The sequence below is a fragment of the Vipera ursinii genome (genome assembly GCF_947247035.1).
Source record: "Vipera ursinii genome assembly, chromosome: 2".
In the NCBI taxonomy this organism is placed as follows: domain Eukaryota; kingdom Metazoa; phylum Chordata; class Lepidosauria; order Squamata; family Viperidae; genus Vipera; species Vipera ursinii.
This window is the reverse complement of record NC_139513.1, coordinates 36,437,943-36,464,794: the sequence shown is the minus strand read 5'-3', so window position 1 is coordinate 36,464,794 and position 26,852 is coordinate 36,437,943. Positions and strand designations below refer to the sequence as shown.

At 40.6% G+C, this 26,852-nt stretch overlaps 1 protein-coding gene across 1 annotated transcript in view; it reads left to right on the top strand.

Moving 5' to 3' along the window:
- SUCLG2 (succinate-CoA ligase GDP-forming subunit beta) overlaps positions 1-26,852 on the top strand; it is a 254,905-nt gene that overhangs the window by 63,945 nt on the left and 164,108 nt on the right. The window contains exon 2 of the mRNA XM_083355183.1: positions 11,093-11,234. Within this exon, the coding sequence (XP_083211309.1) occupies positions 11,093-11,234 (142 nt within the window). The remainder of the gene's footprint in view (positions 1-11,092; positions 11,235-26,852) is intronic.

The following is a 26,852-nucleotide window of genomic DNA, read 5'->3' as shown; positions in this document are numbered from 1 at the left end:
CACTTCCAGATTAGAGTGTTACTGGTAGTCCTCAACTTATGACCACAATTGAGCCCAAAATTTCTCTTGCTAAGCGAGACAATTGTTAAGTGAATTTTGCCCCACGTTACAATCTTTCTTGCCACAGTTGTTAAGTGAATATACAGTTGTTAAGTTACTAACATGGTTGTTAAGTGAATCTGGCTTCCTCATTGACTTTGCTCACATGACCCTGGGACACAGCAACTGTCATAAATATGATCAGATTGCCAAGCATCTGAATTTTGATCATGTGACCAGAGTGATGCTACACTGGCTGTAAGTGTGAAAAACGATCATAACTCACTTTTTCCAGTGCCATTCTAATTTCAAATGATCACTAAATGATCTTGTAAGTCAAGGACCACCTGAACTTCCTTAAGACTAGTATGACTTTGTGTGTTTGTGTGGGTATGTCTCTGTTGGGATTGCAGTTGGAAAGAAATAGTCAAAATAAGCTCTCCATCAAGTATAGCTCAATGAAAACCCCTCTCCTCTCTTCTTAAAATCTATTCGTAGATTGACTAGGAGAAAAATAACCTTTGGTTGTTTTTTTCCAAAAAACGAACTAAGACGTTTGTGATATAGTTGATTCTTTTTATTTTCTTGGTTGTCATTTGGAAACAGGATGCATAGATGGTTGAAAGGAAACTGGGTAGTCCACAGCTGAGAGCACATCTTCGCCACGGTGAATGCAGAAGCTACCATATTGGAATTTAGGATTAGAATTTACTGAAAAACATAGAAGAGCAAAGTTTGCTGTTATGTTATTGACTGTTAAGGGACTCTAAAGAGTCACATCAGCTGAAAATTATTTTCTGTGAAGGAATGTACAGAAATCCACTCATATTCTCATTCTATTGTCATATTCATTTTGCCATATTCTATTCTATTCTGTTCTGTTCTGTTCTGTTCCGTTCCGTTCCGTTCCGTACCGTACCGTACCATACCATACCATACCATACCATACCATACCATACCATACCATACCATACCATACCATACCATACCATAGTATTATACTATACTGTACTATTGAATCCATTATCAATTAATGCTTTTTGTAAGTATTAACATTGTTGGTTACATTGGCATTCAAACCTACTTTTCTTCTCTCCTCTCCCCCCCACATTTATGAAGCTGAAAACAATAGAAAGAAACCATCAAACCTTTCATGAATTTAAGCTAAAAAAAACGCTATGGGATTTTAGGCCCTTACAAAAACCCTCATGACTAGTTGAAGCAAAAAGCAAACAAATGCTAAAGAGAGAAGGCTGATATTTGCCTGTTATTTTTCCAAAGCTCTGTTCCGTTTATGGTCACAATATTTTTACATCTGTGTAAGAAGATCCCAGGTTTTTTTTCCAACCAATGATGATTGATTGAGCAATCATTGAAAGATGAGGGAAGAAGCGAGATTTTTTTATGATAGTTTCAAATTCCTCAAAGACAATTTTTAAACCTAGAAAATTAAGTTTTGGGTTAGTACTGATTATCTGATCACTCATTGTACTGATTTACAATTTTGTTCCTGTGTTGTCCTGAATCACATATAATTTTATTGTGCAACATGGCATGTTGTTGTTGTTAGTTGCGAAGTCGTGTCCGACCCATCGCAACCCCATGGACAACGTTTCTCCAGGCCTTCCTGTCCTCTACCATGTTCTGGAGTCCATTTAAGCTCACGCCTACTGCTTCAGTGACTCCATCCAGCCACCTCATTCTCTGTCGTCCCCTTCTTCTATTGCCCTCAATCTTTCCCAGCATTAGGCTCTTCTCCAGTGAGTCCTTCCTTCTCATTAGGTGGCCAAAGTATTTGAGTTTCAACTTCAGGATCTGGCCTTCTAAAGAGCAGTCAGGGTTGATTTCCTCTAGGACTGACCGGTTTGATCGCCTTGCAGTCCAAGGGACTCGCAGGAGTCTTCTCCAGCACCATAGTTCAAAGGCCTCAATTCTTTGGCGCTCAGCCTTTCTTATGGTCCAACTTGTGCGACATGGCATACAAGCTCTAATTGTTAGATTCCCATAACAGAGTAAGTCAAGCCCAAATAATATAGTTTAAATGTCTTGTGTAAACCTGACCTATTAATGTTGGTTCAAAATGCTGGGTTTATACATCATATAGAAGCATTTCTTTGCCCCGTAAACAAACAAAAACAACTGAATAAAAAAAGGTAATTGGCTATAGATCATAATCATTGGATGTATATCTTACTTAAGCTTAGTGTGATGTTTTTGCATTGAATTCTTAAAAGTCATTTTGTCGTTTCCTGTTTTCCCTCCCTTAACTTAGTATTTAATTTGATGCAATATGAAAAGCCTGGTATAACTCAGTTGGATAGATTCTTTTTGTATGACAGAGAATGAAAGATTTTTCATCTTGTTTTCTTCAGCAAGACTTCCTTTCTCCGGTGCTTATAATGTAACTTTTAAACACATATGCATTAGCTCGGTAGAGCTTTTAATACACAGTCAATTTCAAGTGATTTCCAAAGGGTACAGTTAATCAATGGCTGTTGTAAGCAGCGGTAGGGTGCATTAATTTATCTTCATCGGTAGTTCATTTATCACAAGGAGTTTGTGTATTGTGAAAAATCCTGATTGAAAGCCTGTCTTTTTTGAAATTCAGGCTGGAAAGCAAGGGCTTGATGCTCAGAAGTTTTGTTTACGAAAGGGAAATAGCAATAAAGAAAAATGGGTTTGTTTCTCCCTTTCACTTGGCAGTATGTTAGACTTTGTTCATTTCTTAACATTCTTAACGGTCTCAAGAATCGTGATAAATAATAAATTAAATCTGTTTCCTTGATTTCCCAGTGAATTTTAACAAGGCATGGGATGCAAATTGTAGAATTATTGGAAAAGTGTATTATCGGTAGTCTCTGGAGTTTAGGTGAAAAAAATAGTAAGTTTATATTAATTTAAAAGAATTATTTTATTTCTTTTTGTATTCTGTGATGTGTGAATTCATCATCTACTTTCATTTCATTTCATAATAAAAAAGACCTTAATATCTCCTTGACTAGAATGATGACTGAAAACGGACATTACTAAGCTCATCTTTTACCAAATGCAAAAATTTCTGAGTTTTAGGAGGAGAAAGGCTTTGTATAACATTTCTCCTGAGAGATTTGTTGCTTGTTCTCTGTAAGTAGTGATAATAGCAGCCCAATAGCAACCCCAGCACAGCCTACTCAAGTCATACTACTAATCAGCAGGCTGATTTAGTGGTCTGAAGAAAGGAAAAAGAAAAGGAGGAATTTTTCATTTTCTCATCTCCCCTGTTATCCCTTATTGCTTGTAAGAGGAAAAAATGGGGCACTAGTTTTACAGAATAAAGAATAACAGAGTTGGAAGGGACCTTGGAGGTCTTCTAGTCCAACCTCTTGCTCAGGCAGCAAAATTATATATCATTTCAGACAAATGGGTGTCCAATCTCTTCTTAAAAACTTCCAGTGAGGGAGCACCCACAACTTCTGGAGGCAAGTTGTTCCACTGGTTAATTGTTCTAACAGTCATGAAGTTTCTCCTTAGTTCTAGGTTGCTTCTCTCCTTGATTAGTTTCCATCCATTGCTTCTTGTCCTGCCTTCAAGTGCTTGGAGAATTGGGGCAGCTCCAAGGTTATTGGAACACTGCTAACGTGTCACCCCTAGTCCTTCTTTTCATTAAACTAGACATACCCAATTCCAGCAACCGTTCCTTATATGTTTTAAACCAGACATGTCAAAGACAAGGCCCGGGGGCCGGATCTGGCCCGTGAAGTGGTTTCATGTGGCCCGCGAAGCCATCCTGGAAAAAGTGAGGGAACGGCCCCCACTGCCTTGGTCCTGGCCCAGAGACCCTCCTTCTGCCAGAGACCCTCAGATCTGTCCCACTCCTGCCCAGGCCCCCATAGGCACCCTTGATGCGAATGATGTAGAGCTGGCCACGCCCACCCAGTAGGCCTTACGCACTCTAGCCACGCCCACCCTGGCCGTACCCACCCGGCCCCCTGAGGGCAACCACAATGCTGATGCGGCCCTCAATGAAATTGAGTTTGACACCCCTGTTTTAAACTCCAGTCCTCTAATCATCTTTGTTTCTCTTCTCTGTACTCTTTCCAGAGTTTCAACATCTTTTTTATAATATGGAAACCATTCTATTGCATTCTGGATGCAATATTCCAAGTGTGGTCTTACCAAGGCGGTTTTGGACTGGTGAGCTGACAGAATGGATTTTGGGTATGGACCTAGGGGAGAAGAACTGGGAATTTTTCTCCAGCTACAAAGTAAAATTCAATTGAGACTAATAAAAGTGCAATTATGTTGTGGGATTTTTTTTACAAGCTTCCTTCCCTTCGCCTCTTCAAAAGCAGTATGTTATCTGAGCCCAAGTATAGATTTGTTTGCCAATATTTTTAATATTCCTAGCTTGCTTAGTGAAAACAGCTATGTTCTGTGGAAGTTTTTTTACTTGCTGCAGTTGGGAGGGATGTGAGACAACAGATTAATTTAGATATAACATTTATGGTTTGTTAAAGCGTGGGAATGAGACTTAGCGCCCCCCCCGCTGCCTTTCCCCCCCTTTCTCTTGCCATTCTCCAAGATCTGCTTGTAGAATTTAGCCTTTCATGTTTAATTTAAATTCAAGGGGATTTTTTTAATATATTCAAAATAGGGATAGTGGTTTAATCATTGTTTTAATCATTAATGATGATTTAGCTCATCACAGCATTATTTAATTTACAGGGTCATAAACTGTTATTAAAACCAAGGTTATCTGATTTGTATCTAATTAATAGGAAATTAATGTGACAAAGCTGGAACAAAAGTGTAGAAGGAATTGTCAAAGTTGTATGGAGGCTTGCTAAACTGTAATTGAGGATAAAAGTACATAGTCTGAGGATCCAGTCCTTAAAATGCTTGTATAGTAGTTCTCTGATCTCTCTCTAAAATACCACACTAAGAAGGAGAAAATATTAATTAAACAGCAAATATGAACTGCATTTGATTCAATATGTTTAAAGTATTTAGTCAAACTAAGCTTTATATTAAATCACCTCTCATAATTCTTTAAGCCCCTTTTGGTGAGTGGTTTGGTTTAGTGGTTAATAGCCAGTTTGATGTAGTGGTGAAGGCACCAGCCTAGAAGCCAGAAGATGGGGAATTCTAGTCTCACGTTATGCATGAAAGCCAGCTAGGTGACTTCTCCCCAAGCCAATCCTCCTCACAGGCATTGTTGTTGTGGGGAAAATAGGAAAAGGAAGGAATGTAAGTATGTTCTTGAGTTATTTATAAAAATAATAAAGGTGAGATAAGAAATTGTCTGTCTAGTCCTCGATTTGAAGTATGGCTCCCAGCATCGCAACCAAACACCAAAACCCTCATCCTGAAAAAGCTGCCAACTATTAAGCTTGTGTCCCGCGTGACCCAACAAAAGCCATTCTCTTGATTCCTCTTCCATTGAACTGCTGCGGTGGCTCGTTCTGAATGACACTCCACAGACAGCCATTCTATCTTGTTACATGAGAAGAAGTTTAGTCCTATCTTGTTGCATGAGAAGTCCTTCACCTCAGTGGAGATTCCTGCTAATAAGTTCCTTTCCCATTTGCTTCCGTCTTTTATCTTTTTAAAACAAGAAGTAGAGATTATGCAGTTTAGTAGCTCAGTTTCTTTTGTTCAGGGATAATCTTGGCCCAATTAAAAACCTGGGGAATGAATCTGATTAATTCAGCCCACGAATTTCCTATTTTGTCTATGCATGTGAAAGTGAGGAAAAGAAACACATATTTGTAGAAACGATGTTCTGCTATATCCTATATCATACACAAGAAAGCATCTTTCTCGAATGTCACAGCAAAAAAGCTCACATTCTGTTGCGTGTTGCAACAGTATTTTCACTTATCTTGCATTCTGTTTGCCAATGAAGTAATTTTGCATATGCTCTGTAATATCCTTTTTCAGCTGTTGTTATAATGCGGCTGTTTTAGAATGAAGCAACTGAGCTGATGGTTAGAATTTTCAGAGCACATTCTGCAATTAAGCAACCTTCAGGTGCTTAATTAGATCTATAAAGAGAATATAAATACTGCAATTACCCTGAAAATATTTAGGTAATAATATCTGTTATAAAAATCAACTATTATTCAAAGACCTTCGTAAGCAGTGATAATCTCAACAACCTTTATATTTTTGTAATGTTGACGTGTCTGAAATTTTGCTGTTGTGCAATCTCTCATAGGTGGGATTGCTCCTAACCTTGTGTTCCATAGGCGTATCTTGGTTATTTCATTTGTCATTGTTTAGGCATTCAGAAGCTAGGAATAAACTAGTGTGGAAAAGTTTTTGCCATCATGCTTCATTTGCTTTTATGGTGGGAGAAGCCTCTATTCATTTTTGAGAACATGTACATAACTAGGGGACGCGGTGGCTCAGTGGGTTAGGACGATGAGCTTGTTGATCAGAAGGTCGGCGGTTTGGCGGGTCGAATCCCGAGTGCCGCGTAACAGAGTGAGCGCCTGTTACTCGTCCCAGCTTCTGCCAACCTAGCAGTTCGAAAGCACGTAAAAATGCAAGTAGAAAAATAGGGACCGCTACGGTGGGAAGGTAACAGCGTTCCGTGCGCCTTTGGCGTCTAGTCATGCCGGCCACATGACCACGGAGACGTCCTTGGACAAGCACTGGCTCTTCGGCTTTGAAACGGAGATGAGCACCAGCCCCTAGAGTCGGAAACGACTAGCACGCATGTGCGGGGGAACCTTTACCTTTACCTTACATAACTAAAAGGTGCTTAAATTCCTGAGAAAATAGTTGGTCCATTAGCAAGCTCAACATTAGACCTTCTGTTTATCCTAAGACATGTTGCAGTTTTAGATAAACTGTAGCATTGTTTGTCAGGCACCACGTATATATTTTTCTTATGGATTCAGCTAGGTGCAAATGAGAGATAATATATTTGATCTCCCCTTTGTTGGATAACTGTGATGGGTCACTCAAACCACAGCCAACAGGATTACAAGTTCCACAGGCTGCCTTTGGTGAGCAGTTTCTCTTTGGCTTGTAAAGAGATCAAGTCTCTCAAAGGGTGAGAAGAAAACCTATGGAGACCTTGGGGCCATTGAAAATTAACTTTCAGCTGCTTCATTGATGAGGTTCTTGCATGGAAGAAATAGCCAGCGATTTTAACTATTATAATAATACAGGGAAATAGAAGGTTATCTACTAAGGCTGAATTCAAGGAGGGGTATTTGATGAAAAACCAGATGATGTAAGATAACCATGCTCACTGTAGACCTTTCTATAATAAGGAACCATTGTGAAGGCATATTTGGCATCTAAGTAGATATTAACAGATTTGGTAGAGGCCACTTTATTTTTTCTTTATATTTATTTAAAAACATAATCAGTGGCCTTATTGTTAGGAAGCAATGATGAGCTCATGTTGATTTCTTAATCGGAAGTCCCCCATCAGAAAATATTTCTTATCATTAGGAGCATGTCTTCTTGTGACAGTTTGGGCTATACCAAGTATTAATTTTCCACAATTTATGTCTGTAAAGTGATTTGAGGGGCGTGGTTGCTTGGATTATGACAGAAGTGTTAAAGTTAAGTGGGCATCAGGTTTCTTGGTAAAAATGGATTGGAAGGGAGGGAGGGAGGAAGGAAGGAACAACGAGAGGGAGGGAGGGAAGGAGGAAGGGACAAAGAGGAAAGGAAGGAAGAAAAGGACAATGAGAGGGAGGGAGGGAACAACAATGAGGTAGGGAAGGGACAAAGGGAGGGAAGGAAGAAATGAAGGAAAGAAGGGACAATGGGAGATAGGGAGGGAGGGAGAGAGAAAGAGAGAGAAAGAGAGAGAGAGAGAGAAAGGGAGAGAGAGAGAGGGAGAGAAAGAGGGAGAAAGAGAAAGAGAGGGAGAGAGAAGGAGAGAGAAAGAGGGAGAGAGAGATTAAATTAGTAACATGGTTGTTAAGTGAATCTGGTTTCCCCACTACCTTTACTTGTCAGAAGTTTGCAAAAGGTGATCACATGACCATGGAACAATGTGACCATCGTACATACGAATTGGTTGCCAAGCATCCGATGCTGCAACAGTCATAAGTGAAAAATGGTCAAAAATGGTCACTTTTTTCACTGCCATTGTAACTTTGAACAGTCACTAAGCACACTGTTGTAAGTCAAGGACTACTTGTACTTTATCATTTTTGCCCCGTTTTTTGGTCATCAAGTTTTTGACACCTTGCTAGGTGACTGGTGATACTCGAATGTTGCCATATTCTAAAAGTGGTACAATCACTAAAAAGGTTGAAAAGCCCTGCTATAGAGTCTTCTAAAAGCTTGATTACTTGGAGTTGACTATAAATATAAAGCTTTAAGCAAAGTTTTGCAAACAGAAACCAGTTCCTTTTAACAGCTTATCACCATTGACTCCAATCATAGTTTTTTTTTAAAGAAAGAATAATTTATGGTTGGATTATGTTTTAACTCATATACATCCATAAGGTTCTGCTTACAGTGAACTATCCAGATGTATTCCAAGCAGGATTTATGATGGAGTCCTAGGAAATTTCATCCCTAGTCATAAAAATGGAACCTGAAGGTCCGAGACATAAGTCTTTAATAATTGCTCAAATTAAGAAGCTGAAATGTCTATCTTTAAAGTGGTCCAGAAAGTATGTTACTCTGTGTGTCTTATATCAGGATGGGAGGCTTTTAATACAATTAATTTAATACAATTAAAATGCTGGTAATTTTTTTATAAGGCTTTAATATTGCATAAAAGCATGATACATGTGCAAAGAACGGCACCGTATTTAACCACCTGAAGGCAGGACAAGAAGCAACGAATGGAAACTAACCAAAGAGAGAAACAACCTAGAACTTAGGAGAAATTTCCTGACAGTGAGAACAATTAACCAGTGGAACAACCTGCCTCCAGAGGTGGTGAATGCTCCAACACTGGAGGTTTTTAAGAAGAGACTGGACAGCCATTTGCCTGAAATGGTATAGGGTTTCCTGCCTTAGCAGGGGGTTGGACTAGATGTCCTGCAAGGTGCCTTCCAACTTTATTGTTGTTGTTGTTAATTTCTGAAATGCAAAATAGTTTATCAATAATCCATTTTAGACTCTTCTGTTTAACATCAATATATTAAGATTATAAATAATTTTGATTTAAATGTTTTGTTTCAAATGGGGGTGTTCCAGCCATCATGATGAACAGCACGTTAGTTGTAAAAGAAGTTAGTCCATTCCTTCATAACAAGGATACCTTTCACAAGAAGCATAATGTAATTTAAAAATTTCTAATTAGTGCTGCAGTTCTTTAGGTCTTATTGTCATTTGCTTTCACTTACTTGAATGTCAGAAGTTCATGGTAGTAGAACTGATGCCAGGGTTTATAGTTAATTATAATTCTTTTCAGATTCTGTATTTTTAAATTCACCTTCTTGCTAAAGTTTGTCACCACAAAATCAGTACTCACAATGCTTTTGCAGTCATTTAAAGCGATAAAAAAATTGAATTGTCCAATGTGACATTCCCTACAGAGTTTCAGTATTTGCTAATCCAGTGTTAATGGCAATTTTATAGAATATAAACTATTTTATAGAATATAAACTATAAAAATTCCACTGCAGTTCAAATGAGAAAAATGTGATTATTTTATTATTTCATTACATTTTCATGGTCATTTCCAATGGTGGGATTCAGCCGGTTCACACCAGTTCGGCAGAACCAGTAGCTAATTTTTTGTTCCCCAGGCCCAGAATAGATTTCCGGAAACGGCATCCACACAGGTTGTTCACATATTTGAATCCCACCACTGGTAATTTCTGTATTAATGTAGTTGTAGAACGGCATACCCTACCATGGATTCAGAGTGATACCAAATTTCATTGGAAATAATAGTATTTCCTTGTGGAAGGACAAATATTATTGCAACCTAATAAAGAACTTGGTATTGACATTTTTGTGATTCAGATATGTAGAAAAAGAAATTTGGTAATATTCAATGAACTTTATTTAAATGCACAGTTGGAAGAAAGCTGGTTATATATATATATATATATATATATATATATATATATATATATATATATATATATATATATATATTTGTTTTCTGAGGTTTTCGCGGGTGTTTATATGTGGATCTTCGGTCATTCGGGTTTTTCCCCGCGTAGAACTAAAGGTGTAGGTGCAACGTTTCGACGGAATCCCATCCGTCATCATCAGGCTGGAGGCTTCAGCTTCCTTCTTCTGGGAGAAAAAGGAAGCTGAAGCCATTTGGAAACCCGCCATGATTGACAGACGAGTCCCAACCACCAAGAATGATACCAGACCCAAACTCATGATAACATCACATGACATCACCACCACACAACCATTCAAAAAGCAAATCCGAACCCACAATAATAACGAGGCACAACCACAAAACAGAAACCTAACTACAGCTGCAACATCAGCCACTTTAAACCCCTCCAAACCACACAATAAGCAAACTGACACCCACTATAAAAAGATGGCACCACCACAAACACGAAGCCGAACAAAAGCAGCATAACTCACCAGCTCAGGTCTAAGGCTGGCAGCTGAGACCAGCCCATCCACTCAAAACACACCCCCACCCAATCAGAACACACCCACCATTCAAACACACTCCCACCCAATCAGAACACACTTAATCCCCCACCCAATCAGAGCACACCTCCACCCACAGAACACACCCCCTCTGGCAGTTTAAAAAAGAGGAACAAACAGCCACTACCACATGCTACTCCCAGAAGAAGGAAGCTGAAGCCCCCAGCCTGATGATGACGGATGGGATTCCGTCGAAACGTTGTACCTACACCTTTAGTTCTACGTGGGGAAAAACCCGAATGACCGAAGATCCATATATACACACACAGGTATCATTTTAATTTCTTTTCAGATTTTATGTTTTTGTGTACAGATTCAAGATAGTGCATTCCCTGCAAAATAAGAAATATTTTTTTCAGCTGGGATTATCTCTAGTTGCAATAAGTCTTGATAGCAGAGTTGACCATTACATAATTGTTTATAATGAATATTTTTCTCTTTCTCTATTTCATGCTTTTAGGGTATTCAGTTAACTCCTAGACGATGGCTAAACCTGCAAGAATACCAGAGTAAGAAATTGATGGCTGATCATGGGGTCACAGTTCAGAAATTCTTTGTGGCTGACACTGCAAATGATGCTATTGAAGCTGCTAAAAGATTAAGTAAGTTGACTAATCATAGAATTAAGCTCTCAATGGCTATTAACCAGCCTGAAAATTAATTTACACTGCAGTAAATAAATATGCATAGTTAGTGTGATCTTCAAAGCTGGAACAACTTTTATTTTGGAGAGTAGAAATGTGTGAAGAAAGTGAACATGTTTTCATTTTTGGATTTTTATCCCTTACGGTCTAGAGATTCTGAATGGTTACAGTAAATGTATGATTATATAACTGTTTCTATAATATTGTAGCTATTACGACTTTCCAGGATTTAATTTCATTTCTTTGAAACATTTTGTATAGTAATGTCAAGCACAGGAAATCCTGTTCCATGGAGAGAGGTTTTTCCGCAGACGGCAGGTATGTGGTTTTGGGTGTTGCCTGCATCCCACCGATGGGACTTTGCTTGTTTATGCAGACCGGTTGCTGGTCCACGGACCAGGAATTGGGGACCCCTGCTGTACACTAAAGGTTTTATAGGTGATGACTAGCATCTTGAATTGCACCTGGAAACTTCCTGGGAATCAGTGCAACTGACAGAGCAGCAAAGTTGTATAACAAGAAATACTCTAAACTGCATGTGCTGCTCCATTCTGTACCATCTACAGCTTTTGAATGTTCTTCAAAAGGCAGCCCTGTTGTGAAGTACAATATAGTAATCCAGCTAGGAGCTGATCAGTATTCAACATTGACTACTGTATAAAGAAAACAAAACAAAACAATAAATGGTAGATAAAGAATTACATAGAAGCTCAGCTATAATGATGTGTATGTGTATATATATATACATACATATATATACATACATACATATATATATATATATATATATATATATATATATATATATATACACATACATACACACACACATATATATATACATATATATATATACACACACACACACACATATATATATATATACATATATATATATATATACATACATATACATATACATATACACATACACATACATATACATACATATACATATACATATACATATACATACACATACACATACACACACACACACACACACACACACACACACACACACACACACACACACACATACATATATATATATATATATATATATATATATATATATATATATATATGGATCTTTGGTTATTCGGGTTTTTCCCCGCGTAGAACTAAAGGTGTAGGGGCGACGTTTCGACGGAATCCCATCCGTCATCATCAGGCTGGGGGCTTCAGCTTCCTTCTTCTGGGAGTAGCATGTGGTAGTGGCTGTTTGTTCCTCTTTTTTAAACTGCCAGAGGGGGTGTGTTCTGTGGGTGGAGGTGTGCTCTGATTGGGTGGGGGAGTAAGTGTGTTCTGATTGGGTGGGAGTGTGTTTTGAATGGTGGGTGTGTTCTGATTGAGTGGGGGTGTGTTTTGAGTGGATGGGCTGGTCTCAGCTGCCAGCCTTAGACCTGAGCTGGTGAGTTATGCTGCTTTTGTTCGGCTTCGTGTTTGTGGTGGTGCCATGTTTTTATAGTGGGTGTCAGTTTGCTTATTGTGTGGTTTGGAGGGGTTTAAAGTGGCTGATGTTGCAGCTGTAGTTAGGTTTCTGTTTTGTGGTTGTGCCTCGTTATCATTGTGGGTACGGATTTGCTTTTTGAATGGTTGTGTGGTGGTGATGTCATGTGGTGTTATCATGACTTTGGGTCTCATTCTTGGTGGTTGGGACTCGTCTGTCAAAAAAGGCGGGTTTCCAAATGGTTGGTAGGCGAGAGGTATCATCTCGTTTGTTTATGCTGTGGGGGCGTTTTTCTATCTCAATGGCTTCTCTGATTATTCTGTTGTTAAAATGTTCAATTTTGGCGATAGTTTTGGTTTTTTTAAAATCAATTTCATGTCCCGTGGCTTCAAAGTGTTGGACCAGGGATGAAGTTTGTTCTCCTTTTCTGAGTGAGTTTTTGTGTTCTTCAATGCGTGCACTTATTCTTCTGTTGGTCTGTCCGATGTATGTGGTGGGGCAGGTGGTGCATGGGATTTCGTATACTCCTTGGTTTTCTAAGCCAATTATGTCCTTGGGGTTTCTTAGGATGGTGGATATTTTTCTGTCTGTGTAGAATGCTGTTTTGATGTTGTGTTTTTGGAGGACCTTGCTGATTCTGTCTGTGGTCCCTTTTAAGTATGGGAGGAGGGCTTTGCCATTTTCTTGTTCTCTGTCTTGGGTTTTTGTGGGTGTCTCTCTTCGGATTAAGTTGGTAATCGTGTTTCTTTGGAATCCATTGGCTGTTAGTACATTAGTGAGAGTGTGTAGTTCGGTTTTTTGGTGTTGTTCGTCAGCTAGGTGTTTTGTTCTGGAGATGAGTGTCTTGGCTACGGAGTTGATCTGTGCTGGGTGGTGGTGTGAGAGTGCGTTCAGATAGCAGTTTGTGTGTGTTTTTTATGGTAGATAGTGTGTCCTAGGGAGCCGTTGGATTTCTTGTAGACTAAGACATCAAGGAAGGGAAGTTGATTGTTAGCTTCTGTTTCCATGGTGAATTGTATTTTGGGGTGTAGGCTATTGAGGTGTGTGAGGAAGTCATCCAGTTTTTCTTTGCCGTGTGGCCAGATTACGAAGGTGTCATCTACGTATCTGAGCCAGAGTTTGGGTTTGTGGTTGGATTTTTCTAGAGCAAGGGTTTCAAAGTGTTCCATGTAGAGGTTTGCGATGACAGGTGAAAGGGGTGATCCCATGGGTGCTCCTTCCATTTGTTTGTATCTTTGTCCATTGTAGATGAAGTATGTGTTAGATAGGCAGTGGTTGGTCAGATCTAGGATGTGTTTTGGGGGGTTGTATTTATTTAGGTTAGCTGTCAAGGCTTCTTTGATTGGCACTTGGGTGAAGAGGGATACGACATCGAAGCTCACAAGTAGGTCACAGGGCTGTAAGTTTAGTTTACTTATGATCTCTATGAAATGGAATTAATCTTGTACGTGTGAGGTGATGGAATTTGCATAAGGCTGTAGTTGTTTGGCAAGAAATTTGGCTAGATTTTGTAGAGGTGAGCCTATGGAGCTGACTATGGGTCTGAGTGGGGTTCCTTCTTTGTGTATCTTGGGCAGACCATAGAGCTTAGGACATCTGGATGATTTTTCTCTGGGAATGATTGTTTTCTGGATCTCTTCACTGATGGGGTGGCTTTTATTTTGGATTTTGTGGTTTTTTCCAGGTAGGTGGTGGGATCTGTCTTGAGGAGTTTGTATGTGGAGTCTTGGAGTAGGTTGGATAATTTGGTATGGTAGTCAGATGAGTTCATTACCACCGTGGCGTTGCCTTTGTCTGCTGGCAGAATGATTATGCTGGTGTCATTTTTTAGGTTAAGTAGTGCTGTCTGTTCCTCTTTGGGTAAGTTGCTTTTGGGTGGTTTGCTGGTGCAGAGGATGTTGGTCACTTCGAGTCTGATTTTGTTGGCGTCATCAGGGTTAATTTTGGTCAGGCTGGATTCGACTCCGCATATAATGGTTTCCGTGGGAATGTGTTTGGGAGCGACTGCAAAATTAAATCCTTTAGACAGGACGTTGGTTTCGGCTTTGGTGAGAATCCTATCTGAGATGTTGTGCACAGTTTGTTTCATGTGTTGCTGTGAGAGAGGAGGGGTTTGTTTCTGGCGTTCCTTTAGTCTTCGGAGTTTATTGGTGTGTGTGTCTGTTTTGTAGGCAGTCTCTGTTTCAGCTCTCCAGACAGCGATTTGTTTGAATTTGTCCCAAAGTGTGGGGTGGATCTTGTTGCTGAGTTTGAGGTGAAGTGTGAGGAGGTCTCTGTTGATTCGGTCCAGGAGGAATCTTTTTCTGTGGAGTTCATTTCTGATTAGGGCCAGTTCAGTTCTTATCAGGATGCGTTTGATGGCTGCAGAGTTGGAGTGGAATTTCAATTGGAAGGATGTGGGGATTAAATTTTGATCTCGGCAGTTGCGTAGGAATGTGAGGCCACACAGAATGGAAGCTCTTCGTACTTCGAGTTTTTCATAGGTCCTAGTTAGCTGGTGGATTTCCTCCCCGTAGAGGTAAGATATTTGTTTTCTGAGGTTTTCGCGGGTGTTCGTATGTGGATCTTTGGTTATTCGGGTTTTTCCCCGCATAGAACTAAAGGTGTAGGGGCGACATTTCGACGGAATCCCATCCGTCATCATCAGGCTGGTGGCTTCTGCTTCCTTCTTCTGGGAGAAGCATGTGGCTGTTTGTTCCTCTTTTTTAAACTGCCAGAGGGGGTGTGTTCTGTGGGTGGAGGTGTGCTCTGATTGGGTGGGGGAGTAAGTGTGTTCTGATTGGGTGGGAGTGTGTTTTGAATGGATGACACCCACTATAAAAACATGGCACCACCACAAACATGAAGCCGAACAAAAGCAGCAAAACTCACCAGCTCAGGTCTAAGGCTGGCAGCTGAGACCAGCCCATCCACTCAAAACACACCCCCACTCAATCAGAATACATATATACATATATACATATATACATATATACATATATACATATATACATATATACATATATACATATATACATATATACATATATACATATATACATATATACATATATACATATATACATATATACATATATACATATATACATATATATATATATATATATATATATATATATATATATATATATACACATACACACACACACACACACACATACACATATGTGTGTGTGTGTGTGTGTGTGTGTGTGTGTGTGTGTAGGTAATCCTTGACTTACAACAATTTATTTAGTGACCATTAGAAATTACAACAGCAATGAAAAAAGTGATTTGTGGCCATTTTTCACACTTATGACCATTGTAGTATCCCCAATTCAGATGCTTGGCAACTGACTCATATTTATGACAGTTGCAGTATTCCCGGATCCTGTGATCAACTTCTGCGAGCTTCTGACAAGCAAAATCAATGGGGAAGCCAGATTCACTTAACAACTGTGATACTAGCTTGACAACTGCTGTGATTCACTTGACAACTATGGCAAGAATGTTCGTAAAATGGGACAAAATTCACTTAACAAATCTCTCACTTAGCAACAGAAACTTTGGGCTGAATTGTGGCCATAGGTCGAGGCCTACCTATATTTTTAAGCATCCACATATGTAAACACACTCGTATGTATTATTTAATATATGTGCCTGTGCACACACAAACAGCAAAAAGCAATTGCAAAGAAGGAGGTTAAATGACTTCTCTCATGTGATTGTCTGACTGCTTATTTTAAAGTAAAAATCAAAGAGTCAGCTATACCATTTGCATTTAATGTAATGTAGTTTGACACGTTACGCGTGCTTGACTGTGAGAAATAGAAATTCTAAATTAGTGATCTGGGTTCTCATATACAAACTTGCTCTTCCGTATCTGAAAGTTGTTTTACTAGTCATTCTTCAAATTACCGTGATAAAAGGTAAAATAATATCATATGTGCCACTTCAGCAGATAAAATGAGAATGCTCTTGTGTGAGGCTCTGAACCTTACATGTTTAATCTCTCCCTTTTCTTCTCTCATCAGTTCCCTTTAATGACTGCTGAGCTCAGAAAAAGCTCTTGTAGCGAACCCACTGATTGCTTTCAACATGAGATATGATACAACTTAATAAGTAACGGAGTTATAAATAGGACAGCAAAGAAAACCAATCATATATACCTATTATAGTTAAAAAACGGTGAATCCGTGGATTGAGTAATGTTCCTACAGCTTGACATTTCATGGTTTATTAATGATATTGTCATTGATTATGGTTATGATTACAAGAAAAAGCAAGTGTATATATACACACACAGACACATAAACACACACACACAATATAAATGTTGCTTTAGAGAAAAAAAGTAGGGAATATATGGCGCATAATGGGTCTAAAGAAGTTCAGTGTGGAATATGCAGCAGTTCACATAAGGGATAGGTGAGCACAATTTTGACCTCTCTTGTCTTTATGAGGTTAGACCCTCATAATTCCCCTATTATCTGTTCTGCTTTCATGGGATAGTTGGGGCTGCAACTAAGGCAGTGTGGGATCTTCAAGCCTTTCTTTCAAGATGCTGTACCAATAATCCTCACCCACAGCTGGGACAGGACAAGAACTTCCTTTGCTAAGCAAAGCGGTCATTAAGTGACTTGCTCCCGATGTTATGAACATTTAGCCACGATGGTTAAGCAAATCTGGCTTCCCCCACTGACTTGCTTGTCAGAAGGCCCTTGGGAAGGTTGCAAATGGTGATCACGTGACCTTGGGATTCTGCAAATGATTCTGCTGGTTTTGCCAAGGACCCAAATTTTTATCATATGACCATGGGGTTGCTGCAACCAGTTGTAAGCACTTTTTTCAATGAATCAACATTTTTTTTACACCTTATTTCTAAAAGTGACTTACAACCACTTTTTGAAAAAAGGTTCAGATTCTGCACTGAACTTCTTCAGACCATTACGAACCATCATTTCCCTACTTCTTTTTTCTCTAAAGCAACGTGTATATTGTATATGTGTGTGTATATATACACTTGTCCACTCTTGTAATCATAACCATAATTGATGACTATCATTAATAAACCAGGAAATGTCAAATGTTATAACTTTGAATACTCATTAGACAAATAGTCCTAAGTTGAAGACTACTAGTATTTCACTCATAACTATTAACTTTCAAGTCAAAATTAGCAAATCATACGAAAGTGGAAATAAATGTGCTAGTTCATTGATTGAATTAAACTGTTTCATGTATTTCATTTCTGAATGCACATCCCCTGTGAGATTATTGTTCATATTATTTTAACATAATCAAATACACAATAGATTAATTGTTTATTATTCTTCACTTTTTACTGATTACTTTTGTCTCACTGTAATGCCATAAGCAATACAGTGTTATGCGAATAACTGCCACCACTGATCTTCATCAACCCTTGAAGTTTGAATGAGATTTGATATATTCTCTATTATACATGTTACAAAGTCATCTGGATTGTACTTGCAAAAAATTACAAGTGTAGCTCACAGTTTCTAGCTTTCAGAAGTGAAAGAGGCAAATTCTAAAGTGAAGAAGTCACAGAAAAGTAAAATAAAGAACTCACAGAAATGGAGTGGTAACAATATTCATGAATACTGAAGAAAGAGATGATTAGAAATATTTAGGATATTTCTTTGTAGTATTAAGTCAGGAGTTATCAGCTCTCAGGATGAAGTGGTGGATGCTAACTACAATACCGATGCAGATATAGTTAAACTTTATTGAATAGTGTTCAGTATATTCAATATAGTTTGAATTAACTGAAAGGATGGAAGGGTTTGCATCTATAGGCCAAAATGAGTTTTCCCCCATCAACTTAAATTTAATTATTTTTAATAAGCAAACATATTTTTTTTTATTTTAATTCCATTTATATCCTGCCCTTCTCCGAAGACTCAGGGCGGCTTACAAGCTTAGCAGTAGCCTTCATTCTATGTATATGCCTGCTTATTAGGGCTTTCACACACACCCCAAGCGGCATTATTACAAAGTCAGCTTAATTGCCCCCAACAATCTGGGTCCTCATTTTTCCTACCTCGGAAGGATGGAAGGCTGAGTCAACCTTGAGCCTGGTGGGATGCGAACCTGCACTAATTGCAGGCAGCTGGTGTTACTTAAGGAGGCATTAGCCCACTGCTCCACCAAGGCTCTAATACCCCTCCTCCTATTTTCCCTCAACAACAACCCTGTGAGGTAAAATGGGCTGAGAGAGAGTGACTGGCCCCAAGTCACCCAGCCAGCTTTCATGCTTAAGGCGGGATTAGAATTCACTGTTTCCTGATTTTTAGCCTGATGCCTTAAAGTCAGTTAATAGATTAAATATATTTGCACTAACAAAACCTTTCCAAAACATCAACCTATGGCAAGCTTTGCATTATTTATGCCCTGTATCTTGTTATTATCTTTTTCCTGTACTGCTTTTTACTCTTGACAATACAGACTTCAGGAGCCTTTGTTAATTCAGATGAGAAAAAGTCACATTGTCACTGGATCCTGAAAGGTTTACTTCAGATATATGCTTTCCAGTCTTTTCAGTTGAAGAGATGGGATGTGTATTCTGGTTTTATCTTTATTCTTGAATGTTCCATGTTCCCCTCATATTTTAATGTTTCCTTTTCTCCAAGTCTTTATTTTTATTATATTCTTATCAAGTAGCCAGTCCTTAACGTCTCATGTTGGTTTAGTCACACAACTGTAAAACACTTCTGTTGAAAATTTCCATCTGTTTGCTGGATAATAATTGGATAGTAAATAAATAATAATAATTACACTTTAGCTAGTCACTAAAGTCGGGGACAGAGTTACCCTGATCTGATTAATAGATTTCTTAATTAATGATTTCCCTGGAAATGCCAAAAAGTCACTAAAAGTATAAAATGGGAAAGAAATAAAATTATTTATAAAGAACTTTAATGGGACTATTAAAGATGAAGCATAACAGATGCTTAGACAATTAAGTAAAGTCGTGTTATTAAAACTTGTCTCCAAAGGGAGTTTAGGAAAACATTAAACTCAGAGGATTCTTTGGTTTGAACAATTCTCTGATGAAGTTAATGTACAAAAAGCATTGCTGAAGAATCAGTATTAAGCAATTTTATATTCCAAGTCAAGAGGCTACAAAAAACCCCACTTGATGTAGAGTCTTGAAAGTTATCCATTATGGTTGCTGTTCTTAAAGATAGGGGTCAGAAGAAAACAGGAATTGTACCTTTTTGTATCTATTTTTAATGTGGAATAATGAACCAAGGTATTTGAAGACCTACTTCAGAAAGTATTCTGTGAACAATCAGAATGAATTGTGAGCATTTTCATGGATTTTATTGTTAGATATAAAACAAAGAGAGAAAACAGATGGGATGAATGCAATAATCTAAAAATATCAGCATCAGTTATCAGTTTATGTTTCATTGAATCAGAATAAACACAACAACATTTGTTAGTTGAATGTGCTTTCAGAATTGCTAAGTTTAGGTAGCTGTTTTCTGCAAACAGAACAGGATCCATTTTTCACTTCATTTTGCTGAGCCCAGCCCTTTCTCTGACTAGGCCTGCCTTCAGATATTTCCTTGTAGCATGGAAACATATTACAAATTCTCTTTTTCCTAGTCCCTCTTCTTGAAATTTATATGGAGCTTCTTTGTGAGTGAAAGATAAATTTTAGGGTGTTTTTTTAAAAAAAATCAAACCCAAATACTAGCACACTTTCAATGAAGAAAACATTAATGTACTGTATTGATCAACGCTGGAGGCAAAGACAATTTTTTTAAAAAAAACGGGGAGGAGGCTGACAAGCCCTCTTTGTAGATGTTGCAGATTATGGGTACAGAAGCAAGATATTTGATTGAATATAGCACATCATCTGTCCATGTGAGGTCATGAGGCGAGTAGGGAATAACTATGAGATCATAGGGGGTTTGAAAGAAAGAACTCAATTCCTCTCTAGGGAATGCTATATCTGTCCCTGTTTTCCAAACTTCTCTTAGCCTCCTAGTATTTTCCCAGCCTCTGTTCCTCTGTCCTAGTCCTTTTAGATCTCTCAGCGGCTTTCGATACCATCGACCATGGTATCCTACTGCGGCGTCTCAGTGGGTTGAGAGTGGGAGGCACTGTTTTACGGTGGTTCTCCTCCCTCCTGGGCTGCTCGCAGTCGGTGTTGACGGGAGGGCAGAGGTCCGCCCCGAGGTCTCTCATTTGTGGAGTCCCTCAGGGGTTGGTCCTCTCTCCCCTCCTGTTCAACATCTACATGAAACCGCTGGGCGAGCTCATTCGTGGTTTTGGGGTGGGGTATCATCAGTACGCTGATGATACCCAACTTTTTCTTTCCACCCCGAACCAACCCAGTGATGCACTCAACGTGATGTCCCGTTGCCTGGAGGCGGTGCAGGTTTGGATGGGGAGAAACAGGCTTCGACTCAATCCTGCCAAGACTGAGTGGCTGTGCATATCGGCATCTCGGATAAACCAGGTTGTTCCACCACTAATGATGGGGGGTGAGGTGTTATCCCCCATCGATAGGGCTCGCAACTTGGGCGTCCTCTTGGATTCACAGCTCAATATTGAAGATCATATAGGAGCCGTGACCAGGGGGGCTTTTGCCAAGCTTCGTCTGGTGCGCCAGTTGCGGCCCTATCTGGACCAATATGCCCTACGCACAGTCACCCATGCGCTTGTGACCTCCCGGCTAGACTACTGCAACGCTCTCTACATGGGGCTGCCCTTGAGGACCACTCGGAGGCTTCAGCTGGTGCAGAATGCAGCTGTGCGAGTTGTTATGGGAGTTTCCTGATACTCCTGTGTAACACCTCTTCTCCGTGAGCGGCATTGGCTTCCGGTTGCCCTCCGGGTGAGATTCAAGGTGCTGGTAATGACCTATAAAGCTCTAAATGGCTTGTGTCCGGATTATCTAAGGGAACACCTGCTGCCGGCATCAACTTCCCATCGTCCTGTGCGCTCCCACAGGGAGGGCCTTCTTAGGGTACCGCCGGTTAAGGAATGCTGGCGGGTTATTCCCAGGGGAAGGGCGTTCTCTGTGGGCACGCTGGCCCTTTGGAACCAGCTTCTCACGGAGCTTCGGACCGCCCCCGACCTTCGCTCATTTCGTAGGGACTTGAAAACTTGGTTTTTTGAGTTGTCTGGCCCAGACTGAGGGGTTTTAATTATTTAATTAATGGGGTTTTAGTTAAGTTCAGGGATTAATTTAATCTTAGTTTTAATCATTTTTAATTGTATATGATGTATTTTAACTTTTAATTTTCCCTATAAACCGCCCTGAGTATAAATACCAGCATGTCTTGATCTACTAAATGTTTTATGGTTGAGCTGACAGTTTAGTTTCCCTAGGAATGTGTATTTGGGGAGGGGGGAGGTTAATTTTATTTGCCTAATTTGATGCCATATTTTCTCCTTCAGTTGAGGGTTTATTTATTGCTAAGTTAGCCCTTTATTTCCTTTGGTCAGATGGTATTAGGGCAGCTGTCCCCAAAACTTTATGGCTTGGCAGCCTGGTGGAGGGAGGGGAAAGGGGAACCGGCCCACTTGAGCTGGTGCGCCACTCATGCAAATTGAACTATGCGTGTGCGCATGCCCTCGCCAGCTGGTCTGTGGCCCGGTTCCAAACAGGCTACAGCCCGGTAGTGGGCTGTGGCCTGGGGGTTAGGGACCCCTGGATTAGAAGTATTTTCCCCAAAACTCCACTTCAACTGAATCTGTTACCCTTCATTTGCAAATATAGGTGCAGTTACGTGCTGAGCTGGGATGAAAATGTATGGAGTTGTAAATTTGTAGTAAAAGAGGAGACATTTTTTCCATGCTTCCCCAAAGAAATAGTCCCTATGTAATGAAAACATTTTCATTTTTATTTTTACTATCAGCCTGGGACTCTGAACTCTGGACAAAGCACTTGCCAGTCTATGAGTAGAGCTGCTAAGCTTTGTTGCTTTGGCTGCTCACATTGCTGGACTTATAATCCCCTTAAAGTAGTAATCAAAGACATGTTAAACGTTTCAACCAAAAGCATTCTAAATTCCTGCCTATGACCAGAGCATACTCCAGTTTTGCTTTGCCCAAAGAGGGGTTGCTCTCCTTGTTTTTCTAGGGGAATATAATGGAGTGTGAGAAAGACCTTGGGAAATAGGAGGAAGAACTATAGATGAGACAGTGATCGGATAAGAGGCAGCTGAATCCACAGAAGGAATGGGGAAGTAGCAAAGATCTCAGAAGGGACCTCCCTAGTTTCTTGGACTGTAAGGGGGGGTGTTATATACTTTCTGAGGTGCAAGATTCTGTAAGTGTAGCCCAGGGGTATCAAACTGGCAGCCCACGGGCCAGATACGTCATGGCGAAACCGCGCCCATCCCATTGCCGGCAATGGAAAAAAAGTTGTGATGCGTCACGACACGTCACATAACATTGCGAGTTTGACACCCCTGGTGTAGCCATACAATAAAGATACAGCTAGTACTTCTGGAAGTGCTTCTTTCCTAGACTACTTTACAAGGCCGAAAGGAAGAGAGGACTTCACCGTTTTCTCTGTATTGTATTACAGTACAGGTTGTAGCCATCAAACAGCCAACTCTAATAGAGGTGACCTGCAGTGCCATGTTATTCATCTCTCCCTCAAGAAGAATTGTTTTTGTATCCCACCAAAAGTACATGCAAGCAAGAGCATGATTTCTGTAGGAGGAGGTGAAATCTCCTATTAGATCCTCCTATCCAGAAAGAGGGCTGGGAAAATATCCACAGACCCCTCATCTTCCCATCTATATTCTCATATTGGTTTTTTATGATTTATCAATTGTTGTTTGTAACTTATGGTTAATGATTGTAACTATGATTTATGACCTGTTACTTGCTGTTTATATATACACCGTGATCTTACGAACCAGAGATAAATTCCTTGTGTGTCTGATCACACTTGGCCAATAAAGAATATTCTATTCTGTTCTGTTCCATTCCGTTCCGTTCTGTTCCATTCTTATTTCTTCTATATCTATTACACATACCTGCATAGACTGAGCAATATATTTCATTGAAGTAGGTGGAGAAACCTATCAGTCGAATCCCCAATTTTTCTTGAAAAGAAACCATAATCCAACGAACTTCTATATGTAATTGTTTCATGGATAAGCTTTTTGATAATGACTTTCATATTGCTTATTGATCACTTAAAGCTAAGCAAAAGGCAGAAAGGGAAACTGACTGGGTAGATAAGAGTGCTTTTCTTTCCACCACATTCTCTAAATAATTAATCTTGATAACTGTTAATTATCATTGACATACTGTTCTTCCTTAATATGGCTCATTTACCACCACCTTTACTTTTGGACCTGGACCAAAGGAAGAGGGTTTCCCCCCCCTTGCAATTAATACAGTGTTAATTCTCAAGGGTTTTTGAGGTAATAGAATATATACCTTCTCTGGTTTTCCTGAATATTTACACTGTTACAAAGTGAATGTTTAAGATACACTTTTTTCTTTAACTAAATTAAGAGTTTAACTATAGTATAGATTCTCGTCGGAGACGGGGCCTAGAGAGCCGTTGGAGATCCAGTCGATCTGAATCTGACCGATTGCGATTAAGAATCCTCACCAGGTCTTATCTCGCTGCGATAAGGGTGGCAAAATCCAACTACTTTTCCACCCTCATCACGTCCGCAGATAATCGCCCGGCTGCCTTGTTCAGGGTGACTCGCTCCCTGCTGAACCAAGAGGTGAGGGAGGAACCCTTGCAGGGTCGAGCCGAGGAATTCGGTCAATATCTGCTGGATAAAATTGCTCGGATTCGAACCGGCCTGGACTCCAACTGGGCTGAGTTGGAAGAACAAGACATGGACAGTCTTGTCGATGTCATCTGGGAGGAATTTGATCCTGTGACTACTAAGGAAGTGGACAGGATTATGAGGAGGTTGAGCTCCTCCACATGCTTACTGGACCCGTGCCCTTCCTGGCTGGCTTATGCGGCTCGAGAGGGGACACGAGGCTGGTTCCTGGTGGTCATCTCTGCTTCTCTGAGTGAGGGTCACTTCCCCACCGCCTTGAAGGAGGCGGTGGTGAGACCTCTCCTCAAGAAGCCCACCTTGGACCCATCCTCATTGAATAACTTTCGTCCAGTCTCCAATCTTCGCTTCCTTGCGAAGGTTGTTGAGAGCGTGGTGGCGCACCAACTTCCTCAGGTCCTGGATGAAGCGGTTTATCTAGACCCGTGCCAATCGGGCTTCAGGCCGGGCTACAGCACGGAGACGGCATTGGTCGCTCTGATGAATGATCTCTGGAGAGCCCGGGACAGGGGCCATTCCTCTGTCCTAGTCTTATTAGACCTTTCGGCGGCTTTCGATACCATCGACCATGGTATCTTGCTGCGGCGCCTCAGGGGACTGGGAGTGGGAGGCACGGTTCTGCGTTGGTTCTCCTCCTTTCTCCAGGGTCGCTCGCAGTCGGTGCTGGCAGGGGGACAGAGGTCGACTCCGAGGCCTCTCGTTTGCGGAGTCCCTCAGGGGTCGGTCCTCTCGCCTCTCCTGTTCAACATCTACATGAAACCGCTGGGTGAGATCATTCGTAGCTTTGGAGTAGGGTACCATCAGTATGCTGATGACACCCAGCTTTTCATCTCAACTCCAAACAGCATCAGTGATGCCCTTGACGTGATGTCCCGCTGCCTGAAAGCGGTCCGGGAATGGATGGGGAGGAACAGGCTTCAACTGAACCCGGACAAGACTGAATGGCTGTTCGTACCGGCAAGCCAGGTTACTCAGAGCATCCCATCCCTTAACATCGGGGATGAGTTACTACCCCCTGTTGATAGGGCCCGCAACCTGGGTGTCCTCCTAGACTCACAGCTCTCCCTGGAAGATCACATAGGAGCTGTGACCAAGGGGGCCTTCTCCTGGGTTCGACTGGTGCGCCAACTACGGCCTTATCTGGACCTGGATGCCTTACGTACAGTCACCCATGCCCTTGTGACCTCTCGCCTAGACTACTGTAACGCACTCTACATGGGGCTGCCCTTGAGATCCACTCGGAATCTTCAACTGGTGCAAAGTGCAGCGGCACGGACACTTTTGGGAGCCTCCCGATACTCCCATATCACACCTCTCCTCCGTGCGCTGCACTGGCTTCCAGTTGCCTTCCGGGTGAAGTTCAAGGTGCTAATAATGACATACAAAGCCCTACATGGCATGGGTCCGGACTACCTATGGGAGCACCTTCTGCCGATGTCAACACCCCACCGCCCTGTGCGCTCCCACAGAGAGGGCCTCCTCAGGGTGCCACCGCTCAAGGAATGTCGGCTGGTGGCCCCCAGGGGGAGGGCATTCTAAGTGGGTGCGCCAGCCCTCTGGAACTGCTTACCAACTGAAATCCGGATGGCCCCCGACCTCCGCACCTTCCGGCGCGACTTGAAGACTTACCTATTCCAGCAGTCCGGCCTGGCCTGATAGCTCTAATTGAGGTCCCAGTTTGTTTTGTTTATTGTTTTTCTGTACTGTTCCATTATGTTTGCCTACCTTACTCTGTACACCGCCCCGAGTCCCTCGGGAGAAGGGCGGTTTATAAAAACAAACAAATAAATAAATAAATAAATAAATAATCCTTGACTTAACAATTGTTCATTTAATGCCTGTTTGAAGTTACAACAACACTGAAAAAAGTGACATATGACTATTTTTCACCCTTATGACTGTTGCAGCATCCCCCTGGTCACATGATCAAAATTCAAACACTTGGTAACTGACTCTTATTTATGACAGTTGCAATGTCTCAGCATCCTAAGATCACCTTTTGCAACCTTCTGACAAGCAAAGTCAATGGGGAAGGGAGATTCACTTACCAACTGTGATACTAACTTAACAACTGCAGTGTTTTCACTTAACAGCTATGGCAAGAAAGTCATGAAATGGGGTAAAACTCACTTTGCTAAGCAAGACATTTGTTAATTAGCAATGGAAATTTTGGGTTCAATTGTTGTAAGTTGAGGACTCCCTGTACAAGAAGATCAATACATCTTAAATATTTTTAGATGTGGAACTAAAAGAGACTATGATATAATAAATGTATAGAAGCTCAGTGAATTATTGGGGATAATCTCTCTTTCTCAGCCAAATTTACCTCACAAAGGTCTT